Here is a 13,407-nt window from a genome sequence, read left to right as displayed (position 1 = left end):
ACATAAAATCTAACTGAGTTACACCTGCACACCTAAGAAATGTATAGTTTGTTGCATTTATGTCACACTCAATAAAAATATTTTTTAAAGCTATAAATAAACTACTTTCTTCACCATTATGAAACTGCTGACATAACTGCACTGACAGTGAATAAAGAGTTATATAGCACTGGATAGTTCACGGGCAGTTCTGACACAAGTTTCACTTTCTTTCTTGCTTTAACTCCAGTAAGCAAGAGCATAGAAATACTTGTGCTCTGTTTTGGAAATAATTTCCAACTTGAATGATTCAGGCATTTTCCCAAGACTTCTAACATACCTATAAAATTACATGGCGAAAATCATGAATTTACAAAACCAGAGTTACAATGTTCTTGGGACTCTAGAAATTCACCATTAAATGTGGAATCTTTAAAAGAAAAATGGTACAAATGAACTTATTTACAAAACAGAAACAGAGTCACAGATGTAGAAAATAAACTTATGGTTACCAGGGTGGGGGAAGGGTGATAAATTGGGAGATTGGGATTGACATATACACAGATAACTAATAAGAACTCACCAATATAGCACAGGGAACTTTACTCTATAATGACCTATATGGGAACAGAATCTAAAAAAGAGTGAATATATGTGTATATATATATATATATATATAACTGATTCAAACCAGTCAATCCTAAAGGAAATCAGTCCTGAATAATCGCTGGAAGGACTTGTGCTGAAGCTGAAGCTCCAGCTTCAATACTTCGGCCACCTGATGAGAAGAACAGACTCATTGGAAAAGACCCTGATGCTGGGAAAGATTGAGGGCAGGAGAAGGGGACGACAGAGGATGAGATAGTTGGATGGCATCATCAACTCGATGGACATGAGCTTGAGCAAGCTCTGGGAGTTGGTGATGGACATGGAGGCCTAGTGTGCTGCAGTCCATGGGGTCACAAAGAGTTGGATACAACTGAGCAATTGAAATGAACTGATAACTAACACAATACTGTAAATCAACAATACTCCATTAAAATTTTTTTTTAAATAAAAGAAACTAAATAAATATTGAATGCTAGTTAATGAAATACTTGTTGAAGTATACAGGCAGAAATGTACCAATATATCAAAAATCAAGATGGATGAAGGAGGGATAGATGGATATTTATGTGATGCTTGCTTGCTTGCTTGCTAAGTCACTCCAGTCGTGTCTGACTCTATGTGATCCCACAGACGGCAGCCCACCAGGCTCCCCCATACCTGGGATTCTCCAGGCAAGAACACTGGAGTGGATTGCCATTTCCTTCTCCAATGCATGAAAGTGAAAAAAGTGAAGTTGCTCAGTCGTGTCCAACCCTCAGTGACCCGATAGACTTCCAGGCTCCTCGGTCCATGGGATTTTCCAGGCAAGAGTACTGGAGTGGGGTGCCATTGCCTTCTCCGATATATGTGATGAAATAAGTATAATAAAATGGTAATAAGAAAATCAAAGTGGTGAGTTATGAGCGTCCCCTGTAAAGTTCTTTCAAATTTCTTATATGTTGGAAATGTTTCAGAATAAAATTTTAGATAAAGAGAGCCATTTTCAGGGGGGGGCAAGTATGAATCTAGTTATAATTTAAACATTAACATTAGTAAGGCTTGATTTAGACAGTGATACAAATTTAACTTATAAAAAATAAACTGAATGAAACAAAGGAAGACTCATTCGTCTTCCTCTATTTATACTGTACAGGGCCCCTCGTAATGTCACTAATTGTGCACGTGTATGTATAATGTACATGTAAATATATATTAATGCACACTCTCAAATGAGGGAAATGGAACTCATTTACAGGTAATGATTTCTCCGCAGGTTGGCTTCATGATTAATTAACAACCCAAATACTATCACAAACACATCTCTAGATTAAATAAGGAAACTGTGGGTCAAAATCAAGTTACAGCAATATGTGACTGGTAAAGTTTAACAACCTAATGAACTAATACTGCTGCTTCTGCTAAGTCACTTCAGTCGTGTCCGACTCTGTGCGACCGCATAGACAGCAGCCGACCAGGCTCCGCCATCCCTGGGATTCTCCAGACAAGAACACTGGAGTGGGTTGCCATTTCCTTCTCCAATGTGTGAAAGTGAAAAATGAAAGTGAAGTCGCTCAGTTGTGTCCGACTAGTAGCGACCCCATGGACTGCAGCCCACCAGGCTCCTCTGTCCATGCGATTTTCTAGGCAAGAGTACTGGAGTGGCTTGCCATTGCCTTCTCCAAATGGACTAATACTAGATCAACCCAACTAGCAAAAATGTTTATTTAACTGACTAAGTAATGCCTTGAGAGGACTAACATTTAGAATAAATTTACCAATTAAATCAAACTTACAAAATATTCCAAAACTAGAGTGGCCATTTAGCAGAGTAGTTAAGGGCACAAATTCTAAAGTCATACTGAGTTAAAGGCCAAGTTATCCCATCTACTAGCTCCATGATGATATGTAAAGGACAAACTTTCTGTGCTTCCATTTTTTGTGTGGTTTTATTTCCTATAAAGAAGAAATAAAAACCCCGTCTGCCTTCCAGAATAGTTATAAGAATAAAACACTGCTTATAAAACATTTAGTACAGTGCCTAGCTTGTAGTCCGTACATTTTACAACTCTATCATTATATTTATCAAAAGAAACATAAACATAAAATGTGAATCAAAACACAGCACTTCTCTGAATTTAGTCAAAGTACTTATTTTAATTAGGGTACACCTGCTTTACAATGTTGTACAACAAAATAAATCAGCCATATGTATGCATATACCCACTCCCTCTTGGGACTCTCTCCCACCCGCTCCCATCCCACCCATCTGTGTCACCACAGAGCTCTGAGCTGAGTTCCCTGTGCTATATAGCAGCTTCCCACTAGCTAGCTATTTTACACGTGGTAAGAATCGGGATTCACTTAAGATATATTTGGATATAATAGAGTAGTCAAAGCATGTTTTAAAGCTTAGTAAATTAAGTGCCAGAGAAGGCAATGGCAAGCCACTCACTCTTGCCTAGAAAATCCCATGGACGGAGGAGCCTGGTGGGCTGCAGTCCATGGGGTCACTTAGTCGGACACGACTAAGCAACCTCACTTTCACTTTTCACTTTCACGCATTGGAGAAGGAAATGGCAACCCACTCCAGTGTTCTTGCCTTGAGAATCCCAGGGACGGGGAGCCTGCTGGGCTGCTGTCTATGGGGTCGCACAGAGTCAGACACGACTGAAGCGACTTAGCAGCAGCAGCAGCAGCAGTGAATATAGGTCAATCCCAACCTCTCAATTCACCCCACTCCCCCTTCTCCACCAGTCCGTGTCCACATGTCCCTTCTCTACATGTGTGTCTCTATTTCTGCTTTGTAAATAAGATCACCTATACCATTTTTCTATATTCCACATATATGCATGAACATATGACACTTTTTTCTTTGACTTACTTCCCTCTATGACAGACTCTAGGTCCATCCGCATCTCCACAAATGTTCCCCAATTTTGTTCATGTTTATGGCTGAGTAGTATTCCCCTGAGTACATGAACCACATCTTCCTTATCCATCCATCTGTAGTTGCACATCTCGGTTGCTTTCATGTCTGGCTACCGTAAATAGTGCTGCAATGAACACAGGTGCATGTGACTTTGAATTATGGTCATATGGTAGTCCTTTCTCGGTTGCTTTCATTTGCAAATATTTTCTCCCATTCTAAGGTTGTTTTTTCATCTCATTTATAGTTTTCTTTTCTGTACAAAAGCTCTTCAGTTTAATTAGGTCTCATTCATTTGTTTTTATTTTCCTTATTCTAGGAAGTGGGTCAAAAAAGATATTCCTGTAGTTTATGTCAAAGAATGTTCTTCTTATGTTTTCCTCTAAGAGTTGCATTGGTGTCTGGTCTTACACTTAGATCCATGTTGAGTTTTATTTTTATATATGGTGTTAGGGAGTGTTCTCATTTCATTCTTTTACATGCAGCTGTCCAGTTTTCCCAGTACACCTGTTGAAAAGACTGTCTTTTCTCCTTGAATATTCTTGCCTTCTTTGTCATAGATTAGGTGACCATAGGTATGTGGGTTTATCTTTGGGCTTTCAATCCTGTCCCACTGATCTATATTTCTGTTTTTGTGCCAGTACCATACTGTCCTGATGACTGTAGCTTTGTAGTATAGTCTGAAGTCAGGGAGCCTGATTACTCCAGGTCCATTTTTCTTCCTCAAGACTGCTTTGGTATCAGGGGTCTTTTATGGATCCACAAAAACTGTAAAAAGTTTTTTGTTCTAATTCTGTGAAAAATTCCACTGGTAATTTGATAGGGAGTGTACTGAATGACTTCTATCAGAGAAATTAAAATGGAGGAAGTCTTGTGCAGACATCAAAAGGAGGAGAGCAGGTCTCTGATCTCCCTGGATACTGCAAAGATTCTGTGCCTGCCTGCAAGGAAAGCAAGTCAGGTGGCACTTTAGATAAGATAGGGAGTGGGTCTTGGATTCTCTTAAGCCCCTGAGGGTCTGGCTACTTCCCCCAACCCCACCTTCCACCTCCAGGGTCTAAGAAGTTGGCTGCTCTGTCCATGGAATCTCCAAGCAAGAATACTACAATAGGTAGCCATTCCCCTCTCCAGGGGATCTCCCCACCCAGGGACTGAACCCAGGTCTCCCGCATTGCAGGTGGATTCTTTACTGCCTGAGACACTTTTCCTACCCTTTATAGCTCACAAGGTGAAACAAACAGCAAAAAGTTACAGCAAAACCAGAGCTGCATTTTTGTGGACAAACTGATGATGATATCAGTTTGCTGCTTGGGATTCTAATTGGAAGCCCCCAAAACTGCAATCTGAAGTCTCACCCACAGGGTGGACACACCACCTGGGACTTTTTCCCAATTAGGACTCAAGATTGCTGTTAATGAGGGACTTACCAGCACTATCTAGGTCTGGAGGTTGGGTGGCTCAAATTTGGTGATGTACATGCCGTTACTTTTCTCTTTGTTTCTATTTCTCTTCTTTTAATGACTGTATACTGAAATTAAGTCAAATAACCTATTAAATACTGAAATTGTTTGTGTGATGTGTGGTTTCTTTGGTTAATAAATCCTTCAAAACTAAAATGAAAGTAAAACTTTCATCAAAACTACTGCTTTAGGTAGTATAGTCGTTTTCATGATATTGATTCTTCCAACCCAAGAACATGGTCTATCTCTCCATCTGTTTGTGTCACCTTTGATTTCTTTCATAAATGTCTTATAGTTTTCTGAATACAGGACTTTTTCAAGTACCTCCTTGAAAGGAAAAGTGTTAGTCACTCAGTCATGTCCAACTCTTTGTGACCCCATGGACTATAGCCTGCCAGGCTCCTCTGTCCATGGAATTCTCCAGGCAAGAATACTGGAGTGGGTTGCCATACCCTTCTCCAGGGGATCTTCCCCACTCAGGAATCAAACCCAGGTCTCCTGCATTACAGGCAGATTCTTTTACCGTCTGAGCCACAAGCCTTTACCACCTCATGTAGGTTCATTCCTAGGTATTGTATTTTCTGTTGCAATAGTAACTGGAATTATTTCTTTCTCTTTCTGATCTTTCATTGTTAGTATACAGGAATGCAAGAGATTTCCGTGCGTTAATTTTGTATTCTACAAATTTTACCAAATTCATTGATTAGCTCGAATTTTCTGGTGGCATCTTCAGGATTTTCTATATATAGTCATATCATCCATAAACAGTGACAGTTTTACTTCTTTTCAATTTGTATTCATTTCTTTTTCCTTTCTGACTGCCACAGTTAGGACTTTCAAAATATACTGAATAATAATGGCAAGAGTGGACATCCTTGTCTTGTTCCTGATCTTAAAGGAAATGCTTTCAGTTCTTTACCACTTCATGTATGGCCTTTATCATGGTGAGGTGGGTTCCCTCTATGCCCACTTTCTGGAGAGTTTTTATCATTCATGGGTGTTGAATTTTGTCAAAAGCTTTTCAGAATTTATTGAGATAATTCTATGTTTTTTATTCTTTACCTTGTTAACATGGTGTATCACACTGATTGACTTACATATGTTGAAGAATCCTTGCATCCTTTGGAAAAATTTCACTTGATCAGGGTGTATGATTCTTTTAATGTGCTGCTAGTATTTTGTTGAAAATTTTGGCAACTATGTTTATCAGTGATATTGGTCTGCAATTTTCTTTTTTCGTGATATCTTTGTCTGGTTTTGGTATCAGGGAGATGATGGCCTCACAGAATGAGTGTGGGAGTGTTCTATAATTTTTTGGAAGAGTCTGAGAAGGATAGACGTTAGCTCTTCTCCAAAAGATTGATAGATTTTGCCGATGAAGCCATCTCATCCTGGACTTTTGTTTGTTGGACAATTTTTAACTGCAGTTTCAATTTCATTACTTGTGATTGGTCTGTCTATATTTTCTATTTCTTCCTGCTTCAGTCCTGGGAGACTGTACCTTTCTAAGAATTTGTCCATTTCTTCCAGGTTGTCCATTTTATTGGCACAGAGTTGCTTATAGTAATCTCTAATGATTCTTTGTATTTCTGGGGTGTCAGCTGTAAGTTCTCTTTTTTCATTTTTTTTTTTCATTTCTAATTTTACTGATTTGAATCTTTTTTTTTTTTTAATGAGCCTGGCTAAAAGTTCATAGATTTTATCTTCTCAAAGAACCAGCTTTTAGTTTCACTGATTTTTGCCATTGTTTTCTTCACTTCTATTTCATTTATTTCTGCTCTGTCTATGATTTATTTCCTTCTACTAACTTTGGGTTTTGTTTGTACTTCTTGGTCTAGCTGCTTTAGGTATAATGTTAAGTTGTTTACTGGAGATTTTTCTCATTTCTTGAGGAAGAACTGAATTGCTATTAACTTCCCTCTTAGGATTGCTTTTACTTCATCCCATGGTTTTGAGTCATCCTGATTTCACTGTCATTTGTTTCTATGTATTTTTTTATTTCCTCTTTGATTGCTTCACTGATCTCTTCATTACTCAGGAGTCTATCATTTAGCCTCCATACGTTCATGTTTTTACAGTTTCTTTTTTTCCTGTAATTGATTTCTAATCTCATAGTATTGTAGTCAGAAAACATGCTTGATACAACTTCAATTTTCTTAAATTTACCGAGGCTTGATTTGTGACCCAAGATATGATCTATCATGGAGAATATTCCATGTGCACTTGAGATGAAAGTATATTCTGCTGCTTTCAGATGGAATGTCCTATAAGTATCAGTTAATTCTATCTGGTCTATTGTGTCATTAAAGCTTGTGTTTCATTATTCTCTGTCTGGATAATTTGTCCATTGGTGGAAGTGGGGTGTTAAAGTCCCCCACTATTATTGTGTTGCTGCCACTTTCCCCTTTCAGGGCTGCTAGCACTTGCCTTATGTATTGAGGTGCTCCTCTACTGGGTGCAGAAATATTTGTAATTGCTGTATCTCCTCCTTGGATTGATCCCTTGATTATTATGTGGCATTCTTGTTTCTTGTAACAGGCTTTATTTTAAAGTCTTGTTTGTCTGATTTGTACACTGCTACTCCAGCTTTTTTGACTTCCATTTGCACGGAATCTCTCTCTTCAACCTCTCATTTTCAGTCTGTCTCTGGGTCTGAAGTGGGTCTCCTGTAGATAGCATGTATGCAGATCTTGTTTTTGTATTCATTCAGCCATTCTACTTCTAATCAAAACATTTCTGCTTGAGTTTTTTTTCCCCTCTTTCCTCTCTCCTTTATCTAGCTCTTTTCTATCTTCTCACACTGGTCAAATTTTATCATCTTGTTGTGAGTAATCCAGATTCAAACACAAGTCTAGCTATGTTGGAAAATAACCACAAAAGATGTTACTGATAACCCAAGCAGAAGAAATGAAAACAGAAACTACCACTTGTCATTTCATAAAATAAAAAACTCCACGATAAAATAGATTTACCTATTTGGAGAGATCATCATAAAACCCCCAAAAGAATAAATAAACATGAATTGAATAGTTTTGGCAAAAATTCAAGTAAATGTGGAAACAGTTAAAGTCAAGCACTAGATACAAATTATTTTTCTGCTCCCAAATGAAAATCTACAAATACAACCGTTACCTTCTGCAAAAGTCTCCTACCCACCTAACACCAGCTAATTTACTCACCTGATCTGAGGATCTGCCCACTGAGGTCCAGCCAAGACAGAAACTGCAGTGTATTCCACAGGATTATAGTCATGCCACTCAACAAGCCAGTCCACTTTATCATTAGGAACCTGGCTGCGTTGAACTTTTGAACCTGGGTAAGGAGATGTCCGAGCTTTGTTGTGGGAATTCTCTTTGGTACCATTAAAACCAGACATCATGTTGGAATTAACATGAAATCTGCAGGATGAAAGTGAGTTTCTGAGAGGAAAAAAAAAGAAAAATGTTTTATGTAAGTACGAAATACCTAAATTAAGAACCTAATTCACAGTCTCCAAAATACAATTTTTCAATTTCAAAGACTTAAAAATCAGAAAATCCTAATTTGATGCATACTGGAATAAAGGTGCAGTATCTTTATCAAAAAAACAACAAATAACAAGTGTTGGTGGGGGCATGGTGAAAAGGGAACCCTTGTGCACTGCTAATGGGAATGTAAATTGATGTGGTTACTATAGAAAACAGTAGAGATTCCTTTAAAAAATTAAAAATATAACTACTCTATGATCCAGCAATTCTATTCCTGAATATTTATCTAAAGAAAATAAAAACACTAATTAGAAAAGATGCATGCACCCCCATATTCACAGCAGCATTATGACAGCCAAGATACAGAAGTAGCCTAACTGCCCATCAGTAGGTGAATGGATAAAGATATCATGCACACACACACACACACATAATGGAATATTACTCAGCTATTTAAAAAAAAAGAAGGAAATATTTCCATCTGTGACGACATGGTTGGACCTAGAGGGTATTATGCTAAGTGAAATGTCAGAAAGAGAAAGACAACTACTGTATGATTCTACTAATATGCGGAATCTAAAAAACAAAAAAATAAACGTAACAAAACAGAAACACAGTCATAGATACACAGAAAAAACAGGTAGTTGCCAAAAGAGAGGGTAGTAGGCGGTGGAAAGAAGTAGTAACGGGATAAGATTAAGAGGTACAAACTCCTAGGTACAAAACAAATGAATCATGTGTATGAAAAAAATCTAAGGTGTGGAGAATAACTGTTATCCCTGTATGGTGACATATGGTAGCTAAACTCATCCTGGAGATCATGTTAAGATGTATGGAAATATCAAATCACTATGTAGTGTAACAGGAACTAATATAGTATTATATAGGTCAATTATACTTCAAAAAACAAACTCACTCATAAAGGTTGTGAAGGGGAGGGGGGAACTGGGTAAAGGCGGTCAAAAGGTACATACGACTTTCCCGTTATAAGATAAATAAATACTAGGGGTATAATGTACAACATGATATATACAACAAATACTGCTCTCTATTAAAGTAAATCCTAAGAGTTCTCATCACAACGAAAATTTTTTATTCTACTTCTTAATGTATCTATAGGAGATGATGGATGTTCACTAAGCTTATTGTGACAATCATTTCATGATGTTTGTGTTTCAAATCATTATGATATATTAATCTTATAGAGTGCTGTACATCAATTTTATCTCGATAAAACTGGAGGGAAAATAAATTTTATGTTACAGGTAACTAAGTTAGGTTAAAACCAAATCTATATACTAAGTCTTCAAATAGAGAATTCATCAATTTTTGTTTTTATTTTATTTTGTTATATTTTATACGTAACTGCATTATACAGCAAACTTTACTTTTATACCTTCATAGTCAAGGAGAAGACTCTTGAGAGTCCCTTGGACTGCAAGGAGATCCAACCAGTCCATTCTAAAGGAGATCAGTCCTGGGTGTTCATTGGTAGGACTGATGTTGAAGCTGAAACTCCAATACTTTGGCTACCTGATGCGAAAAGCTGACTCATTTGAAAAGACCCTGATGCTGGGAAAGACTGAGGGCAGGAGGAGAAGGGGAAAACAGACGATGAGATGGTTGGATGGGATCACTGACTCAATAGACATGGGTTTGGGTGGACTCCAGGAGTTGGTGATGAACAAGGAGGCCTGGCATGCTACGGTTAATAGAGTTGCAAAGAGTCGGACACAACTGAGCGACTGAATTGAACTGAAGTCAAATCAGAGTCAAATCAATTCCAGTAAAAGTATTAGAAGCCTTCATCAAAATTTCCCCAAGATTACCTTTACTCCTTTGATACTCAAACCATTCTTGCTTGAAACACTATGTTTTCACTGGTTTTGTCAACTTCTTTTTTTCCAACAAGAGCATTATGGCTTTTATTTTCCACATACCAGTCCCTCTGTGCTTTGAGGAAAGTAACAAAGGATTCTACCTGCTTTTTTAATACTTTTGTTTTTTTAAGTAGTTCAGCTTCACCGCAAAATTGTGCAGAAAATAACAGAGCTCCCATATAACCCCAGTCTCCTCACCACAAACACAAAGAGCCCCAACACCACCAACATGCCCCACCGGAGAGTTACATTTGAAATAAAGTGAAGTCGCTCAGTCGTGTCCGACTTTGCCACCCCATGGACTGTAGTCTACCAGGCTCCTCCATCCACGGGCTTTTCCAGGCAAGAGTACTGGAGTGGGTTGCCATTTCCTCCTCCAGGGATGTTCCCAACCCAGGGATCAAATCCAGGTTCTCCCACATTGCAAGCAAACGTTTTACTGTCTGAACCACCAGGGAAGTTAATACCTTTGAAATAAGGGGGCCGAAACATCCTACATGAGCAGTGGGACAGTAACCACGGAAATCAGCCCTCTCTCCCTCCCCATCCTACAAACAAAAAGTCTGCAGTACTTGTTGATCCCCAGGAAAAAACCAAAATGTAAAGAAAAGGGCTAAAACCTCTATGGTGAATTAGGTATTAAAGAACACAGCAGAAACTTTGGCTTAATATCTGTACAGTTCACACTGAGGAAATAAAGTTGAGGCAGCTACAGTCAGCAGGGAAATTGCTCCACAAGTGTAAAGTCTGGACCAGAAGAGGAAGGCTATGTTTCCAGCGTGTCCACCTGCTGCTTCTTGCTCACGCACCCTCAACCAAAACCTTCCAGTCCAGAGGGCTATCACTGGAGTTGGGGGGGCGAGGTGGGGAGGAGGGAGATAGAAGGAAAAAATGGAAGAAACAAACAGAAGAAATTTTCCTTATGTCTAATGACGTGACAAAAATAATTAAAAACACACACACACTCCTAAAGGCAGCCTCACAACACTTGTTTATTACTCGATGCCTAGCATGGGCATGGTACCTAGGACATGGGTTCAGAAACCAGGAGAAAGAAATAAGAGGAGACAGTATGAGATACCACAAATCCCTAAATTTATCCAAGGCAAATTTTTTTAAAAAGAGGTAAATAACAAATATATTATCTACACTGAAATGGAGAAGTAGAGAAATGACTTACACTTTTCATCTTACACCATTTAAACGGTTCGCTAAACTCTCTGGGGACAAATAATGTTAGTGACTCACGGAAGAGGACAAATTTCAAGTATCGTAAGAAAGCGGGCCACCACTTGCTTTTCTCAAAAGGCAGGTAAAATATTTTAGAGTCTTTTTTCGAAAACGTGCGTAGGGCTGTAAAAAGCTGGGACCCAAGCGGAGCCTCCTGAAACCACCCGACCAGAAGCCGGTTCCCAGCCGCAACGGAAAGACTCGGGAGGAGCCGGCGCCAGAAGCGGGAATACCTGCACGCCGCGACGCTGCAACCGCCCGAGGACTTGACAGTCACGGATGCCAGGGCGACAGAGAGGGACACGGCGGCTAAAGTCTTCCCCAGGAAGCCTGCGGCCATCAGCGGCCCGCGGGAGACTCGCGGAGCGAGGTAGCTCTCAGCTTGGGCCGCAGCCTCCGCCCGCCCCACAGCCCCGAACCCCGAGTGTCCAGCGGGACCCGGGCGGCCCTCCGCTTCCGGAGAGGAAGTAGCTACGTCAGTCGCATTAACACATAGCGACTAGACGCCCTCCCAAGATAACAGCCCACTTCGACCGCAAGTGACGCGCAGGGTACCAGCTCCCGGGGCTGCGAAAGCAGCCGCCCCGGCCGTAATGCCCCGCTGCGCGACGGCGCTTTACGACAGCGCCGCAAAGCGAGGAGGTGCGGGCTGCGTGGCGCCGGCCTTCGGCTTCTCGTTCGTGCGGATCCGGCGATCGTGAGGGGCGTTGGACAGGGGTCTCTGGGTACCATCGAGAAAGCGGTAGGGAAAAGGGAGGATGAAGGAGACCGAGAAGTTGGAAAGGAGAAGAAAAAGGAAGGGGGTTAGGAGAAGTGTGCACCCCCCCTATTTTTTTCCAGGGAAGAAGGGGTTACAATCCTAGTCATATCTGATTACAAGTGGGGGTTACAGGGAAAGGAGGTAGGCGAGAGACTTGGAATTCCCGTATCTGAGGCTTTTCAGTTCCTTTTTTACCAAGATGTTCACCTCATGGGTAAATTTCACGAGGCTTTGACGTGTGTGGCCTTAGCAAACCTGCGGAGGAGTAAAACCAGCTGTGAAATAACCACACAGCGTGGAGGGGACAAGGGCAACATCTAACTCCAGAGGCGGCCGGTAGCTGAACCGTGATTGTAAATCAGCGTTGTTCAGAACAGTTTGTAAGGCGATTTTTGTTTGACACTTGATTTGTCATTATCTTTTTTTAGGTCTGAAATTATAAGATGCAGTAGTATACACATTTTAAAATATATTTTTAATATTCTTTTTCAGTATAGTTTATCACAGGATGTTGTCTGTAGTTTCCTATGCCGTACGTTAAGGCCTTGTTTTTTCTTTATTATAAATGTGGTAATTTGTATCTACTAACCCCAAACTTCCCAGGAACAAGTCTCTTCTTCCTCTCCTACCCCATAGATCTGTTGTCTATGGCTCTGCTTGTTTCACAGATTCATATGTGTTGGTTTTTTTTAGATTCCACATATGGATGATATTCTGTGGTTAGTATCTTTCTCTTTCTGACTTACTTCACTTAGTATGATAATCTCTAGTTACATAGCCCTCATTAGTCATCTATTTTATACATGATAGTGTATATATGTCAACCCCATTCTCCCAGTTCATTCCACTCCCCACCCTTTCTCGCTTGGTATCCATACGTTTTTTTCCTCTACATTTGTGCCTCTATTTTTGCTTTGCAAATAAGATCATCTTTACCACTTTCCTAGATTCCACATATATGTGTTAATATACTATATTTGTTTTTCTGACTTACCTCACTCTGTATGACAGCCATCCAGGTCTCTGCAAATAACAGTTTCATTCCTTTTCATGGCAAAGAAATATTCCATTGTATATATGTACCACACCTTCTTTATTTGTTCTTCAGCTGATGGAC

General features: G+C 39.8%; 1 protein-coding gene across 2 annotated transcripts in view; it reads right to left on the bottom strand.

Annotated features, from left to right (window-relative positions):
• NUDT9 (nudix hydrolase 9) overlaps positions 1 to 12,132 on the bottom strand; it is a 37,326-nt gene extending 25,194 nt beyond the window's left edge. The window contains exons 1-2 of one of the 2 annotated variants that reach the window (XM_055435168.2): positions 11,764 to 12,132; positions 8,133 to 8,372 (exon numbers count right to left, since the gene is read on the bottom strand). In XM_055435168.2, coding sequence (XP_055291143.2) covers positions 8,133 to 8,372; positions 11,764 to 11,870 — 347 coding nt within the window. In that variant the 5' untranslated portion in view covers positions 11,871 to 12,132. The remainder of the gene's footprint in view (positions 1 to 8,132; positions 8,373 to 11,763) is intronic. The other variant, XM_055435167.2, reaches the window with a different exon arrangement.
• Positions 12,133 to 13,407: the final 1,275 nt, after the last annotated feature.

The sequence above is a fragment of the Moschus berezovskii genome, chromosome 5 (assembly GCF_049115385.1).
Source record: "Moschus berezovskii isolate FMDL1 chromosome 5, NW_MosBer_1.0, whole genome shotgun sequence".
Taxonomy (NCBI): Eukaryota; Metazoa; Chordata; class Mammalia; order Artiodactyla; family Moschidae; genus Moschus; species Moschus berezovskii.
Note: the sequence above shows the minus strand (reverse complement) of the source record. Positions and strands in the feature narration are given on the sequence as shown.